The sequence below is a fragment of the Phasianus colchicus genome, chromosome 32 (genome assembly GCF_987193195.1).
Source record: "Phasianus colchicus chromosome 32, bPhaCol1.hap1.1, whole genome shotgun sequence".
Classification (NCBI taxonomy): Eukaryota; Metazoa; Chordata; class Aves; order Galliformes; family Phasianidae; genus Phasianus; species Phasianus colchicus.
Window position 1 is genome coordinate 2,225,337 of NC_143467.1, and position 23,377 is coordinate 2,248,713.

At 59.9% G+C, this 23,377-nt stretch overlaps 1 protein-coding gene across 1 annotated transcript in view; it reads right to left on the minus strand.

Moving 5' to 3' along the window:
• Nucleotides 1-23,377, minus strand: part of RBM42 (RNA binding motif protein 42) — a 34,559-nt gene that overhangs the window by 10,339 nt on the left and 843 nt on the right. Inside the window, exons 2-10 of the mRNA XM_090128076.1 lie at nt 22,941-23,061; nt 20,838-20,925; nt 20,666-20,731; nt 13,491-13,648; nt 8,889-8,927; nt 7,210-7,232; nt 6,374-6,509; nt 2,369-2,563; nt 390-513 (exon numbers count right to left, since the gene is read on the minus strand). Coding sequence (XP_089984202.1) covers nt 390-513; nt 2,369-2,563; nt 6,374-6,509; nt 7,210-7,232; nt 8,889-8,927; nt 13,491-13,648; nt 20,666-20,731; nt 20,838-20,925; nt 22,941-23,061 — 950 coding nt within the window. The remainder of the gene's footprint in view (nt 1-389; nt 514-2,368; nt 2,564-6,373; nt 6,510-7,209; nt 7,233-8,888; nt 8,928-13,490; nt 13,649-20,665; nt 20,732-20,837; nt 20,926-22,940; nt 23,062-23,377) is intronic.

Sequence of the window (23,377 nt, forward strand, 5' to 3'; positions counted from 1 at the left end):
GACCCCATAAAGACATACAGGAATCTATAGAACTCCAATAGGGACCCATAGGGATCTTAGGGACCTTATGGGGCCCCATAACCCAGTGGGGTGACACTGACCCATAACCCCATATAAAAACCCCATAGGAACCCATAGGGACCGACAGAGACCCCATAAAAACCCATAGGTACTGACAGACACCCCATAAAGTCCCATAAAAATCTATAGAGCCACCATAGGAACCCATAAGAATCCACAGCAATCCCCCCATATCCCCCCTCCCCCCACATTCCCCCACCCCTCAACCCCCCCACCCCCCACCTTCCCCCCTCACTCCCCCCACGCCCCCCACTTCCCCAAAACCCCCCCAAACCCCCCCAATAACCCCCCCCCCCCCCCCGCCATACCAGCATCCCACTCCAACAAACTGGGGTCCTCCCAGCTGCTCCCAGCCGCCGTACGGATGCAGCGTTTCAGCCTCTCTGGCTTCCCCTTCTTCCTCTCTTCTGCTCCTATAGGCTCCGCCCCCACCTGTGTTTTTTTTTGGGGGGGGGCGGGGTCAAGAGAGGCCACGCCCCCCCCACCCGTTTGGCAAAGCCCCGCCTCCTCCTGGAAAACCCCGCCCCCCCCCTTTTTCGAGATAGAACCCATATAGAGTGCGCTGTCCCTTTAAGAGATGGCCCCGCCCCTCCTACAAAAGCCCCACCCCCTTTTCTAAATAGCCAATCCCCCTTATAGGAAGCGCTGTCCCTTTAAGAGCCCCGCCCCCCCGCAAAAGCCCCGCCCCAATTTTCCAAATAACCAATCCAGTTTATAGGAAGCGCTGCCCCTTTAAGAGATAGCCCCGCCCCTCCTGCAAAAGCCCCGCCCCCTTTTCCAGATAGCCAATCCCCCTTATAGGAAGCGCTGCCCCTTTAAGAGATAGCCCCGCCCCTCCTGCAAAAGCCCCGCCCCCTTTTCCAGATAGCCAATCGCCTTTACAGGAAGCGCTGCCCCTTTAAGAGATAGCCCCGCCCCTCCTGCAAAAGCCCCGCCCACTTTTCCAGACAGCCAATCGCCTTTATAGGAAGCGCTGCCCCTTTAAGAGCCCCGCCCCTCCCGAAAAAGCCCCGCCCCCTTTTCCAGATAGCCAATCGCATTTACAGGAAGCGCTGCCCCTTTAAGAGCCCCCCCCTCCTGCAAACGCCCCGCCCACTTTTCCAGATAACCAATCCCGCTTATAGGAAGCGCTGCCCCTTTAAGACATAGCCCCGCCCCTCCTGCAAAAGCCCCGCCCACTTTTCCAGACAGCCAATCACATTTACAGGAAGCGCTCCCCCTTGAAGAGCCCCGCCCTTCCTGCAAAAGCCCCTCCCACTTTTCAGATAGCCAATCGCATTTACAGGAAGCGCTGCCCCTTTAAGAGCCCCGCCCCTCCTGCAAAAGCCCCGCCCTCTTTTCCGGATAGCCAATCCCCTTTATAGGAAGCGCTGCCCCTTTAAGAGATAGCCCCGCCCCTCCTGAAAAAGCCCCGCCCCCTTTTCCGGATAGCCAATTCCCTTTATAGGAAGCGCTGCCCCTTTAAGAGATAGCCCCGCCCCTCCTGAAAAAGCCCCGCCCACTTTTTCAGATAGCCAATCAGCTTTATAGGAAGCGTGGCCCCTTTAAGAGATAGCCCCGCCCCCCCAAAGCCCCGCCCCTTTTCCAGACAGCCAATCTCCTTTAAAGAGCGTGCTGCCCCTTTAAGAAATAACCCCGCCCCTCCCTCACCGTAACCCCCCATGACCCCACATAACCCCAATGACCCCATGACCCCAGTGACCCCTCCATGACCTCTGACCCCCATAACCCCAATAACCCCTCCATGACTTCTGACCCCAATGACCCCCATGACCCCTCCATGACCTCTGACCCCCATAACCCCAATGACCCCCATGACCCGTCCATGACCCCGATGACCCCCCACGACCCCGATGACCCCTCCATGACCTCTGACCCCCATAACCCCAATGACCCCCATGACCCGTCCATGACCCCGATGACCCCCCACGACCCCGATGACCCCTCCATGACCTCTGACCCCCATAACCCCAATGACCCCCATGACCCGTCCATGACCCCGATGACCCCCCACGACCCCGATGACCCCTCCATGACCTCTGACCCCCATGACCCCCATAACCCCCATGACCCCTCCATGACCTCTGATCCCCCATGATCTCTCCATGACCTCTAACCCATGACCCTAATGACCCCTCCATGACCTCTGACCCCCATAACCCCAATTACCCCCATGACCCCTCCATGACCCCCACACCCCCATAACCCCTCCCCCACCCCATAACCCCCAAACCCTAAAGACCCCCATGCCCCCCCCATGACCCCACCGTGACCTTTGACCCCTTACCTCCGCCCCCACGGGGGGGTCACCGGGTCGTGACCTTCGGGGTCGGTTTGGGGTGGGGGAGGGGTCGGGGCGGGGCCCGGGAGGTGGGCGGGGCTCGGGGGCGGGGTCAGGAAGCGAAGGGGGCGGAGCCACGGGCAGCGACGGACCAATCCGGTTCTCTTCCGGGATGGGATCGCGAGGGGGCGGGACTTCCTCCTGCAAAAAAGGGGGTGGGGCTAAGTCAACCGGAAGTGGGGGGTAATGGGGGCCAGGGGGGGGATTTGGGGACTGGGGGGGGGGGAAATGGGGGTCTGGGTGGAGGGATATGGAGGTCTGGGGGGGGAATATGGGGTCTGGGGGGGGGTATGGGGGCAAATTTGGGGTCTGGGGGGGAGATATGGGTGACTGGGGGCAGAATTTGGGGTCTGGGGCGGAGATACAGGAGTTTGGGGGGGGAATTTGGGGTCTGGGGGGGGTTATGGGGGTAAATTAGGGGTCGGGGGGGAGATATGGGAGTTTGGGGGGGGATATTGGGGTCTGGGGGGGGATATGGGGGTACATTTGGGGTCTGAAGGGGAGATATGGGGGTCTGGGGGGGAATTTGGGGGTCTGGGGGGGAGATATAGGAGTTTGGGGGGGGAATTTGGGTTCTGGGGGGGGGATATGGGGGCAGAATTTGGGGTCTGGGTGAGATATGGGGGTTTGGGGGGGGATATCGGGGGCTGGGGGGGGATATGGGGGTAAATTTGGGGTCTGAAGGGGAGATATGGGGGTTTAGGGGGGGGAATTTGGGTTCTGGGGGGAGATATGGGGGCAGAATTTGGGGTCTGGGTGAGATATGGGGGTTTGGGGGGGGGATATTGGGGTCTGGGGGGGGATATGGAGGTAAATTTGGGGTCTGGGGGGAATATGGGGGTTTGGGGGGGGGAATTTGGGTTCTGGGGGGAGATATGGGGGCAGAATTTGGGGTCTGGGTGAGATATGGGGTTTGGGGGGGGATATTGGGGTCTGGGGGGGATATGGGGGTAAATTTGGGGTCTGGGGGGAATATGGGGGTCTGGGGGGGGGAATTTGGGGTCTGGGGGGGAGATATGGGGGTCTGGGGGCAGAATTTGGGGTCTGGGGGGGAGATATAGGGGTTTGGGGGGGGAATTTGGGTTCTGGGGGGAGATATGGGGGCAGAATTTGGGGTGTGGGTGAGATATGGGGGTTTGGGGGGGGATATTGGGGTCTGGGGGGGGATATGGGGGTAAATTTGGGGTCTGGGGGGAATATGGGGGTCTGGGGGGGGAATTTGGGGTCTGGGGGGGAGATATGGGGGTTTGGGGGAGAGATATGGGAGTCTGAATGCAGAACTTGGGGTCTGGGGAGGAGATATAGGGGTTTGGGGGGGGGAATTTGGGTTTTGGGGGGAGATATGGGGGCAGAATTTGGGGTCTGGGTGAGATATGGGGGTTTGGGGGGGGATATTGGGGTAAATTTGGGGTCTGGGGGGAATATGGGGGCCGGGGGGGGGAAATGGGGGTCTGGGGGAAGGGATATGGGGGTCTGGGGGGGAGATATGGGGGTCTGGGGGCAGAATTTGGGGTCTGGGGGGGAGATATAGGGGTTTGGGGGGGGAATTTGGGTTCTGGGGGGAGATATGGGGGCAGAATTTGGGTTGTGGGTGAGATATGGGGGTTTGGGGGGGGATATTGGGGTCTGGGGGGGGATATGGGGGTAAATTTGGGGTCTGGGGGGAATATGGGGGGTTGGGGGGGGGAATTTGGGTTCTGGGGGGAGATATGGGGGCAGAATTTGGGTTCTGGGTGAGATATGGGGGTTTGGGGGGGGGATATTGGGGTCTGAAGGTAGTATTTGGGGTCTGGGGGGGAGATATAGGGGTTTGGGGGGGGAATTTGGGGTCTGGGGGGGTTTATGGGGGTAAATTAGGGGTCGGGGGAAATATGGGAGTTTGGGGGGGGATATTGGGGTCTGGGGGGGGATATGGGGGTAAATTTGGGGTCTAGGGGGAGATATGGGGGTCTGGGGGAAGATATGGGGGTCTGGGGGCAGAATTTGGGGTCTGGGGGGGATATAGGGGTCTGGGGGCAGAATTTGGGGTCTGGGGCAGAGATATAGGAGTTTGGGGGGGGGAATTTGGGGTCTGGGGGGAGATAAGGGGGTTTGGGGGGGGTAATGGGGTCTGGGGGGGGGAATTTGGGGTCTGGAGGGGAGATATGGGGGTTTGGGGTGGGAATTTGGGGTCTGGGGGGGGTTATGGGGGTAAATTAGGGGTCGGGGGGGAGATATGGGAGTTTGGGGGGAGATATTGGGGTCTGGGGGGGGATATGGGGGTAAATTTGGGGTCTGAAGGGGAGATATGGGTGTTTGGGTGGGAATTTGGGGGTCTGGGGGGGGAGATATGGGGGTTTGGTGGGGGAATTTGGGTTCTGGGGGGGGGATATGGGGGCAGAATTTGGGGTCTGGCTGAGATATGGGGGTTTGGGGGGGGATATCGGGGGCTGGGGGGGGATATGGGGGTAAATTTGGGGTCTGGGGGGAATATGGGGGTCTGGGGGGGGGAATTTGGGTTTTGGAGGGAGATATGGGGGCAGAATTTGGGGTGTGGGTGAGATATGGGGGTTTGGGGGGGGATATTGGGGTCTGGGGGGGGATATGGGGGTAAATTTGGGGTCTGGGGGGAGATATGGGGGTTTTGGGGGGGATATTGGGGTCTGGGGGGGGATATGGGGGTAAATTTGGGGTCTGGGGGGAATATAAGGGTTTGGGGGGGGGAATTTGGGTTCTGGGGGGAGATATGGGGGCAGAATTTGGGGTGTGGGTGAGATATGGGGGTTTGGGGGGGGATATTGGGGTCTGGGGGGGGATATGGGGGTACATTTGGGGTCTGGGGGAATATGGGCGTCTGGGGGGGGAATTTGGGGTCTGGAGGGGAGATATGGGGGTTTGGGGGAGAGATATGGGGGTCTGAAGGCAGAATTTGGGGTCTGGGGGGGAGATATAGGGGTTTGGGGGGGGAATTTGGGTTCTGGGGGGGGGATATGGGGGCAGAATTTGGGGTCTGGGTGAGATATGGGGGTTTGGGGGGGGATATTGGGGGCTGGGGGGAGATATGGGGAACCCCGCCCCCTTGGGTTGTAACCCCACCCCTTGGCTTGTAACCCCGCCCCTATTGGCTCAAACCCCGCCTGCCTGGGTTGTAACCCCGCCCCCTTTGGCCTAAACCCCGCCCCTCTTGGGTTGTAACCCCACCCCCTCGGTTTGTAACCCCGCCCCTTTGGGTCCAAACCCCACCCCCTTTGACCTTAACCCCGCCCCCTTGCGTTATAACCCCACCCCCTTGGGTTGTCACCCCGCTCCTTATGGCCTAAACCCCGCCCCCTTGAGTCGTAACCCCACCCCCTCGGTTTGTAACCCCGCCCCTTTTGATCCAAACCCCGCCCCCTTGGGTTGTAACCCCACCCCCTTTTAGCCTAAACCCCGCCCCCTTGGGTCGTAACCCCACCCCCTGGGTTGTAACCCCGCCCCATTTGACCTAAGCCCCTCCCCCTTGGGTTGTAACCCCGCCCCCTGCAGTTTTATCGTGGCCAAAACCCCGCCCCCCTTGGGTTGTAACCCCGCCCCTTTTGGCCTAAACCCCGCCCCCTTGGGTTGTAACCCTGCCCCCTTTGGCCTAAGCTCCGCCCTCTTGGGTCGTAACCCCACCCCCTCGGTTTGTAACCCCGCCCCTTTGGGTCCAAACCCCACCCCCTTTGACCTTAACCCCGCCCCCTTGTGTTATAACCCCGCCCCCTTGGGTTGTCACCCCGCTCCTTATGGCCTAAACCCCGCCCCCTTGAGTCGTAACCCCACCCCCTCGGTTTGTAACCCCGCCCCTTTTGATCCAAACCCCGCCCCCTTGGGTTGTAACCCCACCCCCTTTTAGCCTAAACCCCGCCCCCTTGGGTCGTAACCCCACCCCCTGGGTTGAAACCCCGCCCCCTTTGGCCCAAACCCCGCCCCCTTTCCGGAAGCCCCGCCCACCTTCCTGGCGGGGGGGCTGCAGTAGACGGTTGGCGCCGCTTGGATCACGCTGGGGTTCAACTTCGGCGCCCCCAAAACGGCCCGGGGGGGGGGAAACCAACGGAGCCAAGGGACCCACGGGGACCCCAGGGCCAACCTGGGACATTTTGGGGGGGGGGGGGCACAATTAGCGACCCCCCCCACCCCCCCAATTAAAAGAGACCCCATATCCCACCCCCCATCCCCCTAATTGCCAACCCCAATGACCCTGTTGACCCCCCCAGCCCCCTAATTACCCCCCCATAACCCCCAATTCCAAATTTTCCCCCCACTAATTACCCCCCTAAGACCCTAATTAACAACCTAGAAGACCCCCAGATCCCTAATTACCCCCCCAGCCCCTTAATTACCACCCTAGGACCCCTAATTACCCCCCCCATAACCCTCAATCCCAAATTTCCCCCACTAATTACCCTCCTAGAGCCCCTAATTACCACCCCAGCCCCCTAATTGCCAACCCCAATGACCCTGTTGACCCCCCCCAGCCCCCTAATTACCCACCCATAACCCCCAATCCCCAATTTCCCCCACTAATTACCCCCCTAAGACCCCTAATTAACACCCTAGAAGGCCCGCAGATGCCTAATTACCCCCCCAGCCCCGTAATTACCACTCTAGGACTCCTAATTACCACCCTAGTAGCCCCCCAGCCCCCTAATTACCCCCCCATAACCCTCAATCCCAAATTTCCCCCCACTAATTACCCCTCTAAGACCCCTAATTAACATCCAGAAGCCCCCCAGCCCCCTAATTACCCCCCTACAGCTTCTAATTATCCACCTTCAGCTCCTAATTACCCCTCAAGTAACCACCCAACCCTCTAATTAGCCCCCTAGAAGCTCTCATTACTCCCCCAGACCCCTAATTACCCCCCCAGCCCCCTAATTACCCCCCCCATAACCCTCAATCCCCAATTTCCCCCACTAATTTGCCTCCTAGAGCCCCTAATTACCACCCCAGCCCCCTAATTGCCAACCCCAATGACCCTGTTGACCCCCCCAGCCCCCTAATTACCCCCCCATAACCCCCAATCCCCAATTTCCCCCACTAATTACCCCCCTAAGACCCCTAATTAACACCCTAGAAGGCCCGCAGATGCCCAATTACCCCCCCAGCCCCCTAATTACCACCCTAGGACCCCTAATTACCCCCCCATAACCCTCAATCCCAAATTTCCTCCCACTAATTACCCCCTTAGGACCCTAATTAACACCCTAGAAGACCCCCAGCTCCATTATTATCCCTCCAGCCCCCTAATTACCACCCTAGGACCCCTAATTACCCCCCCATAACCCTCAATCCCCCATTTCCCCCACTAATTACCCCCCTAGGACTCCTAATTAACACCCTAAAAAGACCCCAGACCCTTAATTACCCCTCTTCAGCTCCAAATTACCCCTCAAGTAACCACCCAACTCCCTAATTGGCCTCCTAGAAGTTCTCATTACCCCCCCCCGACCCCTAATTACCCCCCCAGCCCCCTAATTACCCCCCCCATAACCCTCAATCCCCAATTTCCCCCACTAATTACCCTCCTACAGCCCCTAATTACCACCCCAGCCCCCTAACTGCCGACCCCAATGCTCCCGTTGACCCCCCCAGCCCCCTAATTAACCCCCCATAACCCTCAATCCCAAATTTCCCCCCACTAATTACTCCCCTAAGACCCCTAATTAACACCCTAGAAGCCCCCCAGGCCCCTAATTACCCCCCTACAGCTTCTAATTATCCACCTTCAGCTCCTAATTATCCCTCAAGTAACCACCCAACCCTCTAATTAGCCCCCTAGAAGCTCTCATTACCCCCCCAGCCCCCTAATTACCCCCCCAGCCCCCTAATTACCGCCCCCATAACTCTCAATCCCCAATTTCCCCCACTAATTACCCTCCTACAGCCCCTAATTACCACCCCAGCCCCCTAATTGCCGACCCCAATGCCCCCGTTGACCCCCCCAGCCCCCTAATTACCCACCCATAACCCTCAATCCCAAATTTCCCCCCACTAATTACCCTCCTAAGACCCCTAATTAACACCCTACAAGGCCCCCAGATCCCTAATTACCCCCCCAGCTCCCTAATTACCACCCTACAGCACCTAACCATCCACCTTCCGCTCCTAATTACCCCTCAAATAACCACCCAACCCTCTAATTATCCCCCTAGAAGCTCTCATTACTCCCCCAGACCCCTAATTACCCCCCCAGCCCCCTAATTACCCCCCCCATAACCCTCAATCCCAAATTTCCCCCACTAATTACCCTCCTAGAGCCCCTAATTACCACCCCAGCCCCCTAATTGCCAACCCCAATGACCCTGTTGACCCCCCCCAGCCCCCTAATTACCCCCCCATAACCCCCAATCCCCAATTTCCCCCACTAATTACCCCCCTAAGACCCCTAATTAACACCCTAGAAGGCCCGCAGATGCCTAATTACCCCCCCAGCCCCCTAATTACCACCCTAGGACCCCTAATTAACCAACGGAGCCAAGGGGCCCACGGGGACCCCAGGGCCAACCTGGGACATTTTGGGGGGGGGGGGGGGGCACAATTAGCGACCCCCCCCCGCCCCCCAATTAAAAGAGACCCCATATCCCACCCCCCATCCCCCTAATTGCCGACCCCAATGCCCCCGTTGACCCCCCCAGCCCCCTAATTACCCACCCATAACCCCCAATTCCAAATTTTCCCCCCACTAATTACCCCCCTAAGACCCTAATTAACACCCTAGAAGACCCCCAGATCCCTAATTACCCCCCCAGCCCCTTAATTACCACCCTAGGACCCCTAATTACCCCCCCATAACCCTCAATCCACAATATCCCCCCACTAATTACTCCCCTAGGACCCCTAATTAACACCTGGGAAGCCCCCCAGCCCCCTAATTACCCCCCTAGGACCCCTAATTACCCCCCCAAAACCCCCAATTTCCTCCCCCAACCCCCTAATTACCCCCCCCTGGACCCCTAATTACCCTCCCTAGAAGCCCCCAGACCCCTAATTATCCCCCCAGCCCCCTAATTACCCCTTCCACCCCCTAATTACCCCCCCATAACCCCCAATTTCCCCCCCAACCCCCTAATTCCCCCCCCCAGGACCCCTAATTACCCCCCCTAGAAGCCCCCCAACCCCCTAATTCCCCCCCCAAGACCCCTAATTACCCACCCTAGAAACACCCCCAACCCCCTAATTACCCCCCCAACCCCCTAATTAGCCCCTCAGCCCCCTAATTATTCCCCCAGGACCCCTAATTAACCTCCCTAGAAGCCCCCAGACCCCCAATTTCCCCCCCGCAACCCCCTAATTACCCCCCCCAACCCCCAATCCCCAATTTCCCCCCCCAGGACCCCTAATTACCCCCCCTAGAAGCCCCCCAACCCCCTAATTACCCCCCCAACCCCCTAATTACACCCTCAGCCCCCTAATTATCCCCCCAGGACCCCTAATTAACCTCCCTAGAAGCCCCCAGACCCCCAATTTCCCCCCCCCCAACCCCCTAATTACCCTCCCCCAACCCCCAATCCCCAATTTCCCCCCCCAGGACCCCTAATTACCCCCCCTAGAAGCCCCCCAACCCCCTAATTCCCCCCCCAAGACCCCTAATTACCCACCCTAGAACCCCCCCCCAACCCTCTTAATTACCCCCCCCTAATTAACCCCCCATAACCCCCAATTTCCCCCCCCCAACCCCCTAATTCCCCCCCCAGACCCCTAATTACCCCCCCACAACCCCCAGACCCCCAATTTCCCCCCCCCCAACCCTCTAATTCCCCCCCCAGGACCCCTAATTACCCCCCCTAGAAGCCCCCCAACCCCCTAATTCCCCCCCCAAGACCCCTAATTACCCACCCTAGAAACACCCCCAACCCCCTAATTACCCCCTCAGCCCCCTAATTATCCCCCCAGGACCCATAATTAACCTCCCTAGAAGCCCCCAACCCCCTAATTACCCCCCCAGACCCCTAATTACCCCCCCACAACCCCCAATCCCCAATTTCCCCCCCCCAGGACCCCTAATTACCCCCCCTAGAAGCCCCCCAACCCCCTAATTCCCCCCCCAAGACCCCTAATTACCCACCCTAGAACCCCCCCCAACCCCCTAATTACCCCCTCAGCCCCCTAATTACCCCCCCATAACCCCCAATTTCCCCCCCCAACCCCCTAATTCCCCCCCCAGGACCCCTAATTACCCTCCCTAGAAGCCCCCAACCCCCTAATTACCCCCTAACCCCCCTAATTACCCCCCCATAACCCCCAGACCCCCAATTTCCCCCCCCCCAACCCTCTAATTCCCCCCCCAGGACCCCTAATTACCCTCCCTAGAAGCCCCCAGACCCCTAATTATCCCCCCAGCCCCCTAATTACCCCTTCCACCCCCTAATTACCCCCCCATAACCCCCAATTTCCCCCCCCAACCCCCTAATTCCCCCCCCCAGGACCCCTAATTACCCCCCCTAGAAGCCCCCCAACCCCCTAATTCCCCCCCCAAGACCCCTAATTACCCACCCTAGAAACACCCCCAACCCCCTAATTACCCCCCCAACCCCCTAATTAGCCCCTCAGCCCCCTAATTATTCCCCCAGGACCCCTAATTAACCTCCCTAGAAGCGCCCAGACCCCCAATTTCCCCCCCGCAACCCCCTAATTACCCCCCCCAACCCCCAATCCCCAATTTCCCCCCCCAGGACCCCTAATTACCCCCCCTAGAAGCCCCCCAACCCCCTAATTACCCCCCCAACCCCCTAATTACACCCTCAGCCCCCTAATTATCCCCCCAGGACCCCTAATTAACCTCCCTAGAAGCCCCCAGACCCCCAATTTCCCCCCCCCCAACCCCCTAATTACCCTCCCCCAACCCCCAATCCCCAATTTCCCCCCCCAGGACCCCTAATTACCCCCCCTAGAAGCCCCCCAACCCCCTAATTCCCCCCCCAAGACCCCTAATTACCCACCCTAGAACCCCCCCCCAACCCTCTTAATTACCCCCCCCTAATTAACCCCCCATAACCCCCAATTTCCCCCCCCCAACCCCCTAATTCCCCCCCCAGACCCCTAATTACCCCCCCACAACCCCCAATCCCCAATTTCCCCCCCCCCAGGACCCCTAATTACCCCCCCCTAGAAGCCCCCCAACCCCCTAATTCCCCCCCCAAGACCCCTAATTACCCACCCTAGAAACACCCCCAACCCCCTAATTACCCCCCCAACCCCCTAATTACCCCCTCAGCCCCCTAATTATCCCCCCAGGACCCCTAATTAACTTCCCTAGAAGCCCCCAGACCCCCAATTTCCCCCCCCCAACCCCCTAATTACCCTCCCCCAACCCCCAATCCCCAATTTCCCCCCTCCCAGGACCCCTAATTACCCCCCCTAGAAGCCCCCCAACCCCCTAATTCCCCCCCCAAGACCCCTAATTACCCACCCTAGAACCCCCCCCCAACCCCCTAATTACCCCCCCAGGACCCCTAATTATCCCCCCATAACCCCCAGACCCCCAATTTCCCCCCCACAACCCCCTAATTACCCCCCCCCAACCCCCAATCCCCAATTTCCCCCCCCAGGACCCCTAATTACCCCCCCTAGAAGCCCCCCAGCCCCCTAATTCCCCCCCCAAGACCCCTAATTACCCACCCTAGAACCCCCCCCCCAACCCCCTAATTACCCCCTCAGCCCCCTAATTACCCCCCCATAACCCCCAATTTCCCCCCCAACCCCCTAATTACCCCCTCAGCCCCCTAATTACCCCCCCATAACCCCCAATTTCCCCCCCCAACCCCCTAATTCCCCCCCCAGGACCCCTAATTACCCTCCCTAGAAGCCCCCAACCCCCTAATTCCCCCCTAACCCCCCTAATTACCCCCCCATAACCCCCAGACCCCCAATTTCCCCCCCCCAACCCCCTAATTACCCTCCCCCAACCCCCAATCCCCAATTTCCCCCCTCCCAGGACCCCTAATTACCCCCCCTAGAAGCCCCCAACCCCCTAATTCCCCCCCCAAGACCCCTAATTACCCACCCTAGAACCCCCCCCCAACCCCCTAATTACCCCCCCAGGACCCCTAATTATCCCCCCATAACCCCCAGACCCCCAATTTCCCCCCCACAACCCCCTAATTACCCCCCCCCAACCCCCAATCCCCAATTTCCCCCCCCAGGACCCCTAATTACCCCCCCTAGAAGCCCCCCAGCCCCCTAATTCCCCCCCCAAGACCCCTAATTACCCACCCTAGAACCCCCCCCCCAACCCCCTAATTACCCCCTCAGCCCCCTAATTACCCCCCCATAACCCCCAATTTCCCCCCCAACCCCCTAATTACCCCCTCAGCCCCCTAATTACCCCCCCATAACCCCCAATTTCCCCCCCCAACCCCCTAATTCCCCCCCCAGGACCCCTAATTACCCTCCCTAGAAGCCCCCAACCCCCTAATTACCCCCTAACCCCCCTAATTACCCCCCCATAACCCCCAGACCCCCAATTTCCCCCCCCCAACCCTCTAATTCCCCCCCCAGGACCCCTAATTACCCTCCCTAGAAGCCCCCAGACCCCTAATTATCCCCCCAACCCCCTAATTACCCCCTCAGCCCCCTAATTACCCCCCCATAACCCCCAATTTCCCCCCCAACCCCCTAATTACCCCCTCAGCCCCCTAATTACCCCCCCATAACCCCCAATTTCCCCCCCCAACCCCCTAATTCCCCCCCCAGGACCCCTAATTACCCTCCCTAGAAGCCCCCAACCCCCTAATTCCCCCCTAACCCCCCTAATTACCCCCCCATAACCCCCAGACCCCCAATTTCCCCCCCCCAACCCTCTAATTCCCCCCCCAAGGCCCCTAATTACCCTCCCTAGAAGCCCCCAGACCCCTAATTATCCCCCCAGCCCCCTAATTACCCCTTCCCCCCCCTAATTACCCCCCCATAAACCCCAATTTCCACCCCCAACCCCCTAATTCCCCCCCCAACCCCCTAATAACCCTCCCCCAACCCCCAATCCCCAATTTCCCCCCCCAGGACCCCTAATTACCCACCCTAGAACCCCCCCCCAACCCTCTTAATTACCCCCCCCCCCCTAATTACTCACGGGGGCGGTGGGTCTCAACCCCCCCATGGGTTGCATCGGGGCTCCGGGCGGTCGCTGCATCGGGGGGGCCATCAAAATGGGGGGGGCGGGGGGAGCCCCCATCGGGGGTCCCACCATGGCGCCGGGGGGGGGACGCAGAGCCAGCGCCCGCGGTCCCGCTGTGGGGGGGGGGGGGGGGACAGGAGGACATTGTCACCAACCCCCCTGTCCCCCAACAGTGTCACCCCCCCCCCCCCCCCGACTGCCCCCCATACACACACAGCCCCCCCCAGCGGACCCTATTGACCCCAAAGACCCCATAGACACCATTGACCCCATAAGCCCCAATATCCCCTGTAGACCCCACTGACCCCATTGACCCCAAAGACCCCACTGACCCCATTGACCCTAAAGACCCCATTGACCCCAAAAACCCCATTAACCCCACTGACCCCAAAGACCCCATAGACACCATTGACCCTGAAGACCCCATTGACCCCAAAAACCCCATTGACCCTAAAGACCGCACTGACCCCAAAAACCCCATTGACCCTAAAGACCCCACTGACCCCCAAAACCCCATTGACCCCACTAACCCTAAAGACCCCATTGACCCCAAAAACCCCATTGACCCTAAAGACCGCACTGACCCCAAAAACCCCATTAACCCCACTGACCCTAAAGACCCCATTGACCCCAAAAACCCCATAGACACCATTGACCCCATAAGCCCCAATATCCCCTGTAGACCCCACTGACCCCATTGACCCCAAAGACCCCATAGACCCCATTGACCCTAAAGACCCCACTGACCCCAAAAACCCCATTGACCCTAAAGACCCCACTGACCCCAAAAACCCCATAGACCCCACTGACCCTAAAGACCCCAATATCCCCCATAGACCCCACTGACCCCATTGATCCCAAAGACCCCATAGACCCCAAAGACCCCATAGACCCCATAGACCCCATTGACCCTAAAGACCCCACTGACCCCAAAAATCCCATTGACCCCATTGACCCTAAAGACCCCATAGACACCATTGACCCTGAAGACCCCACTGACCCCAAAAATCCCATTGACCCCACTAACCCTAAAGACCCCATTGACCCCAAAAACCCCATTGACCCTAAAGAACGCACTGACCCCAAAAACCCCATTAACCCCACTGACCCCAAAGACCCCATTGACCCCAAAAACCCCGTTGACCCCACTGACCCTAAAGACCCCATTGACCCCAAAAACCCCATAGACACCATTGACCCCATAAGCCCCAATATCCCCCATAGACCCCACTGACCCCATTGATCCGAAAGACCCCACTGACCCCAAAAACCCCGCTGACCCTAAAGACCCCATTGACCCCAAAGACCCCATTGACCCCATTGACCCTAATGACCCCACTGACCCCAAAAACCCCATTAACCCCGCTGACCCTAAAGACCCCAATATCCCCCATAGACCCCACTGACCCCATTGATCCTAAAGACCCCAAAGACCCCATTGACCCCATTGACCCTAAAGACCCCACTGACCCCAAAAACCCCCGTAGACCCCGCTGACCCTAAAGATCCCATTGACCCCATTGACCCTAAAGACCCCATTGACCCCAAAAACCCCATAGACACCATTGACCCCATAAGCCCCAATATCCCCCATAGACCCCACTGACCCCATTGATCCTAAAGACCCCACTGACCCTAAAAACCCCATAGACCCCACTGACCCCAAAGACCCCATTGACCCTAAAGACCCCACTGACCCCAAAAACCCCATTGACCCTAAAGACCCCACTCACCCCAAAAACCCCATAGACCCCACTGACCCCATAAGCCCCAATATCCCCCATAGACCCCACTGACCCCATTGATCCTAAAGACCCCACTGACCCCAAAAACCCCATTAACCCCACTGACCCCAAAGACCCCACTGACCCCAAAGACCCCATTGACCCCAAAAACCCCATAGACCCCACTGACCCTAAAGACCCCAATATCCCCCGTAGACCCCACTGACCCCAAAGACCCCATTAACCCCACTGACCCCAAAAACCCCATTGACCCCAAAAACCCCATAGACACCATTGATCCCATAAGCCCCAACATCCCTCGTAGACCCCACTGACCCCATTGACCCTAAAGACCCCACTGACCCCAAAAACCCCATTAACCCCACTGACCCCAAACACCCCATTGACCCCAAAAACCCCATAGACACCATTGACCCCATTGACCCTAAAGACCTCACTGACCCCAAAAACCCCATTAACCCCACTGACCCTAAAGACCCCATTGACCCCAAAAACCCCATAGACACCATTGACCCCATAAGCCCCAATATCCCCCATAGACCCCACTGACCCCATTGATCCGAAAGACCCCACTGACCCCAAAAACCCCGCTGACCCTAAAGACCCCATTGACCCCAAAGACCCCATTGACCCCATTGACCCTAATGACCCCACTGACCCCAAAAAACCCATTAACCCCGCTGACCCTAAAGACCCCAATATCCCCCATAGACCCCACTGACCCCATTGATCCTAAAGACCCCAAAGACCCCATTGACCCCATTGACCCTAAAGACCCCACTGACCCCAAAAACCCCCGTAGACCCCGCTGACCCTAAAGATCCCATTGACCCCATTGACCCTAAAGACCCCATTGACCCCAAAAACCCCATAGACACCATTGACCCCATAAGCCCCAATATCCCCCATAGACCCCACTGACCCCATTGATCCTAAAGACCCCACTGACCCTAAAAACCCCATAGACCCCACTGACCCCAAAGACCCCATTGACCCTAAGACCCCACTGACCCCAAAAACCCCATTGACCCTAAAGACCCCACTGACCCCAAAAACCCCATAGACCCCACTGACCCCATAAGCCCCAATATCCCCCATAGACCCCACTGACCCCATAGACCCCACTGAACCTAAAGACCCCAATAACCCCCGTAGACCCCACTGACCCCAAAGACCCCATTAACCCCACTGACCCCAAACACCCCATTGACCCCAAAAACCCCATAGACACCATTGATCCCATAAGCCCCAATATCCCTCGTAGACCCCACTGACCCCATTGACCCTAAAGACCCCACTGACCCCAAAAACCCCATTAACCCCACTGACCCTAAAGACCCCATTGACCCCAAAAACCCCACAGACACCATTGACCCCATAAGCCCCAATATCCCCTGTAGACCCCACTGACCCCATTGATCCTAAAGACCCCACTGACCCCAAAAACCCCATTGACCCTAAAGACCCCATTGACCCCAAAAACCCCATTGACCCCACTGACCCTAAAGACCCCACTGACCCCAAAAAACCCATTAACCCCGCTGACCCTAAAGACCCCAATATCCCCCATAGACCCCACTGACCCCATTGATCCTAAAGACCCCAAAGACCCCATTGACCCCATTGACCCTAAAGACCCCACTGACCCCAAAAACCCCCTAGACCCCGCTGACCCTAAAGATCCCATTGACCCCATTGACCCTAAAGACCCCATTGACCCCAAAAACCCCATAGACACCATTGACCCCATAAGCCCCAATATCCCCCATAGACCCCACTGACCCCATTGATCCTAAAGACCCCACTGACCCTAAAAACCCCATAGACCCCACTGACCCCAAAGACCCCATTAACCCCACTGACCCCAAACACCCCATTGACCCCAAAAACCCCATAGACACCATTGATCCCATAAGCCCCAATATCCCTCGTAGACCCCACTGACCCCATTGATCCTAAAGACCCCACTGACCCCAAAAACCCCATTGACCCCACTGACCCTAAAGACCCCAATATCCCCCGTAGACCCCACTGACCCCATTGACTCCAATGTCCCCATAGACCCCAAAAACCCCATTGACCCCAAAAACCCCATTGACCCCATTGATCCCACAGACTCCATTGACCCCAATGTCCCCATAGACCCCAAAGACCCCATAAACCCCATTGGCCCCATTGACCCCAATGTCCCCATTGACCCCAAAAACCCCGTTGACCCCATTGATCCCACAGACTCCATTGACCCCAATGTCCCCATAGACCCCAAAGACCCCATAGACCCCAAAGACCCCATTGGCCCCACTGACCCCAATGTCCCCATTGACCCCAAAAACCCCGTTGACCCCATTGATCCCACAGACTCCATTGACCCCAATGTCCCCATAGACCCCAAAGACCCCATAGACCCCAAAGACCCCATTGACCCCACTGTCCCTAATGCCCCCATTAATCCCAAACACCTCATTGATCCCACAAACAACACTGACCCCCTAGGCCCCAATGTCCCCATAGACCCCAAAGACCGCACTGACCCCAATGTCTCCATAGACCCCATTGACCCCAAACACCCCATAGACCCCATTTCCCCCAATGCCCCCATTGCCCCCAATGTCCCCATAGACCCCAAAGATCCCACTGACCCCAATGCCCCCATTATCCCCATTGCCCCCATTGCCCCCATTGACCCCATTACCCCCATTTCCCCCATTGACCCCAATGCCCCCACAGACACCCCTGACCCCATAGACCCCCCCACCCCATTTCACTCAGTGCCCCCAATGCCCCCATTCCCCCCAAAAGCCCCATTTCCCCCCATTGACCCCAACGACCCCATTTCCCCCATTTCCCCCATTCCCCCCATTGCCCCCCCCGACCCCATAGACCCCCCCCACCCCATTTCCCCCACTCACCCCAATGTCCCCATTTCCCCCATCGCCCCCATTGCCCCCAATGCCCCCAATGTCCCCAATGCCTCCCCTGACCCCATTACCCCCATTTCCCCCAATGCCCCCACTGCCCCCATTGACCCCAAGGTCCCCATTACCCCCACTGACCCTAATGCCCCCATTCCCCCATTACCCCCATTCCCCCCCATTGACCCCAATGCCCCCATTCCCCCATTACCCCCATTTCCCCCATTGACCCCAATGTCCCCATTTCCCCCAATGCCCCCCTGACCCCATTACCCCCATTCCCCCCAATGCCCCCATTTCCCCCATTCCCCCCAATGACCCCATTGACCCCAATGACCCCATTGACCCCAATGACCCCATTGACCCCATTCCCCCCCATTGACCCCATTTCACCCAATGCCCCCCCCGACCCCATTACCCCCATTTCCCCCATTGACCCCAATGTCCCCATTGACCCCAATGCCCCCAATGTCCCCAATGCCCCCCCCGACCCCATTACCCCCATTTCCGCCATTGACCCCAATGCCCCCATAGACCCCCCCCACCCCATTTCCCCCAGTGCCCCCAATGCCCCCATTTCCCCCAATGCCCCCATTTCCCCCATTGTCCCCAATGCCCCCACTGCCCCCATTGACCCCAATGCCCCCATTGCCCCCAATGCCCCCATTTCCCCCACTGCCCCCATTTCCCCCATTCCCCCCATTGCCCCCCCCCGACCCCATAGACCCCCCCACCCCATTTCCCCCAGTGCCCCCAATGACCCCATTCCCCCCAAAACCCCCATTTCCCCCCATTGACCCCAACGACCCCATTTCCCCCATTTCCCCCATTCCCCCATTGCCCCAATGCCCCCACTGACCCCACAGACCCCCCCCACCCCATTTCCCCCACTCACCCCAATGCCCCCATTCCCCCCATTCCCCCCATTGGCCCCAATGCCCCCATTCCCCCCAATGCCCCCACAGACACCCCTGACCCCATAGATCCCCCCACACCCCATTACCCCCATTCCCCCCATTTCCCCCAATGTCCCCAATGCCTCCCCTGACCCCAATGTCCCCATTTCCCCCAATGCCCCCCTGACCCCATTACCCCCATTGACCCCAATGCCCCCATTGCCCCTATTGACCCCAATGTCACCATTGACCCCAATGCCCCCATTTCCCCCAATGCCCCCCCTGACCCCATTACCCCCATTCCCCCCAATGCCCCCATTTCCCCCAATGACCCCATTTCCCCCATTACCCCCAATGCCCCCATTTCCCCCATTTCCCCCCAGTGTCCCCATTCCCCCCAATGCCCCCACCGACCCCACAGACCCCAATGCCCCCACAGACCCCCCCCACCCCATAGCCCCCCCCACCCCATTTCCCCCAGTGCCCCCAATGCCCCCATTTCCCCCATTGTCCCCAATGCCCCCACTGCCCCCATTGACTCCAATGTCCCCATAGACCCCAATGACCCCATTGACCCCAATGCCCCCATTACCCCCATTCCCCCCATTGCCCCCATTTCCCCCAATGACCCCAATGCCCCCATTATCCCCAATGCCCCCATTGCCCCTATTGACCCCAATGTCCCCATTTCCCCCATTGCCCCTATTGACCCCAATGCCCCCAATGTCCCCAATGCCCCCCCCGACCCCATTACCCCCATTTCCCCCGTTGACCCCAATGCCCCATAGACCCCCCCCACCCCATTTCCCCCAGTGCCCCCATTTCCCCCATTGTCCCCAATGCTCCCACTGCCCCCATTGCCCCCAATGCCCCCATTTCCCCCAATGCCCCCATTTCCCCCCATTCCCCCCAATGCCCCCCACTGCCCCCATTGCCCCCCCTGACCCCATAGACCCCCCCCACCCCATTTCCCCCAGTGCCCCCAATGACCCCATTCCCCCCAATGCCCCCATTTCCCCCAATTCCCCCCAGTGTCCCCATTCCCCCCAATGCCCCCACTGACCCCACAGACCCCAATGCCCCCACAGACCCCCCCCACCCCATAGCCCCCCCCACCCCATTTCCCCCAGTGCCCCCAATGCCCCCATTTCCCCCATTGTCCCCAATGCCCCCACTGCCCCCATTGACTCCAATGTCCCCATAGACCCCAATGACTCCATTGACCCCACTGCCCCCATTGACTCCAATGTCCCCATAGACCCCAATGACTCCATTGACCCCAATGCCCCCATTGCCCCCAATGCCCCCATTCCCCCCATTGCCCCCCCCTGACCCCATAGACCCCCCCACCCCATTTCCCCCAGTGCCCCCAATGCCCCCATTCCCCCCATTGCCCCCCCCGACCCCATAGACCCCCCCCACCCCATTTCCCCCAGTGCCCCCCATTTCCCCCAATGCCCCCATTTCCCCCATTCCCCCCAGTGTCCCCATTCCCCCCAATGCCCCCACCGACCCCACAGACCCCCCTGACCCCACAGACCCCCCCCACCCCATAGCCCCCCCCCGCACCCCCTCACCCGAGCGCTGCAGGACGTGAGGGACGAAGGCCGGCCTCAGGATGGGGCTGCGCTGCGGGGACACAGCTGTGGGGACAACAGCCCCCCCCCCCCCCCCCCATCAACATTTTGGGGTAAAAAAGGCCGGATTTGGGGCCGGGGGGGTGGGGGGGGGGGGAATAGGGGAACCCACCTGGACCCACAAATGGAACCGGGGGGGCGACGATGGGGGTGACAACGGTGGCGGCGGCGGCGGCGCGAGCTTCCAGGGTCTGCTGGACCTGGGGGGGGGGAGGGGGGGGGCGTAAAAAGGGGGCAGGGGGACGTGGGGGGGGTCAGGGGGACAATAGGGGGACATTGGGGGACATGGGGGGGTCATGGGGGGGGTCAGGGGGACAATAGGGGGACATTGGGGGACATGGGGGGGATCATGGGGACAATAGGGGGACATTGGGGGACATGGGGGGGTCATGGGGGGGGTCATAGGGACAATAGGGGGACATTGGGGGACGTGGGGGGGGTCATGGGGACAATAGGGGGACATTGGGGGACATGGGGGGGGTCATAGGGACAATAGGGGGACATTGGGGGACGTGGGGGGGGTCATGGGGACAATAGGGGGACATTGGGGGACATGGGGGGGGTCATAGGGACAATAGGGGGACATTGGGGGACATGGGGGGGTCATGGGGGGGGTCATAGGGACAATAGGGGGACATTGGGGGACATGGGGGGGGTCATAGGGACAATAGGGGGACATTGGGGGACATGGGGGGGGTCATGGGGACAATAGGGGGACATTGGGGGACATGGGGGGGGCAGGGAGGCAATAGGGGGACATTGGGGGACATGGGGGGGGTCATAGGGACAATAGGGGGACATTGGGGGACATGGGGGGGTCATTTTGGGGACATGGGGGGCATGGGGGGGGCAGGGGGGCAATAGGGGACATGGGGGGACATGGGGGGGACATAGGGGGGCAGGGGGGGGACATAAAAAGGGGGCAGGGGGACGTGGGGGGGGGACAGGGGGGACAATAGGGGGACATTGGGGGGCAGGGGGGCAATAGGGGGACATTGGGGGACATGGGGGGGACATGGGGGGACAATAAGGGGGACATTGGGGGATATGGGGGGGTCATTTTGGGGACATGGGGGGCATGGGGGGGGCAGGGGGGCAATAGGGGGACATGGGGGGACATGGGGGGGACATAGGGGGGCAGGGGGGGGACATAAAAAGGGGGCAGGGGGACGTGGGGGGGGGACAGGGGGGACAATAGGGGGACATTGGGGGGCAGGGGGGCAATAGGGGACATTGGGGGACATGGGGGGGACATGGGGGGGTGAGGGGGACAATAGGGGGACATTGGGGGGGGGCAGGGGGACAATAGGGGGACATGGGGGGACATGGGGGGGCCACAGGGGGGACAATAAGGGGGACATTGGGGGATGTGGGGGGGTCATTTGGGGGACATGGGGGGCATGGGGGGGGCAGGGGGGCAATAGGGGACATGGGGGGACATGGGGGTGACATAGGGGGGCATGAGGGGACATGAGGGGGACAAGGGGGGGGCATAAAAAGGGGGCAGGGAGACATAAGGGGGGGTCAGGGTGACATAGGGAGAGATGGGGGACAGGGGGGGACATGGGGGGGTCATTTGGGAGACATGGGGGGACATGGGGGGGACATAGGGGGGTGAGGGGGACATGGGGGGGAGATGGGGGACATGGGGGGACATGGGGGGGTCAGGGGGGCAATAGGGGGACATTGGGGGACGTTAGGGGACATGGGGGGCATAGGGGGACGTGGGGGGGGTTAATTGGGGACACAGAGGGAACAGAGGGGGACATGGGGGGTTCATGGGGTTGGGGGGGGCATTGGGGGACATGGGGGGGTCAGGGGGGCAATAGGGGACATGGGGGGACATGGGGGGACATAAGAGGGGGGGTCAAAAGGGCAATAGAGGGACATGGGGGGGACAGAGGGGGACTTGGGGGGGGTCAGGGCGGCAATAGGAGGATTTGGGGGGGGGAGGGGGACATGGGGGGGCCATAAAGGGGGGGTCAGGGGGATATGGGGGGGTCATTTGGGGGACATGGGGGGGAACAGAGGGGGACATGGGGGGGTCAGGGGGGCAATAGGGGACATGGGGGGCATGGGGGGGGGGATGGGGGGACATAAGGGGGGGGTCAGGAGGATATGGGGGGACATAAAGGGGGACATGGGGGGGACAGGGGGGGGTCGGGGGGACAATAGGGGACATGGGGGGGGTCATTGGGGGGGGGTGAGGGGTCACCTGCTGGTAGGTGTTGGTGGCAATGACGGGGCGCAGGACGGGGGGCGGCGGGGGGGGTGGGGGGGGCACAGCCATGGCCTCCATTGGGGGTGGGGCGGCTCCCAGCACCTCCTGCTCGAACCTAAAGGGGGGGGGGAGGGGGGGAGGGGGCAGAAATGACCTTTGACCTCTGAACTCTGACCCCAAACTATAAGCCTTGAGTGAGACCCCCAACCTGACCCCAAATCTCCTCCCTACAACCCCAACCCCCAACCCTGACCCCAACCCTTGGACTCTGACCCCTAACCCCAACTCCTGACCTTTGACCTCTGACCCCAAATTCCAACCCCAGGCCCCTGACCTGACCCCCAACCCCCACCCCATGACCCAAACCCTTGACCTCTGACCCCAAAGCCCTGACCCCTAACCCAACCCTGAGACCCCCAACCTGACCCCTG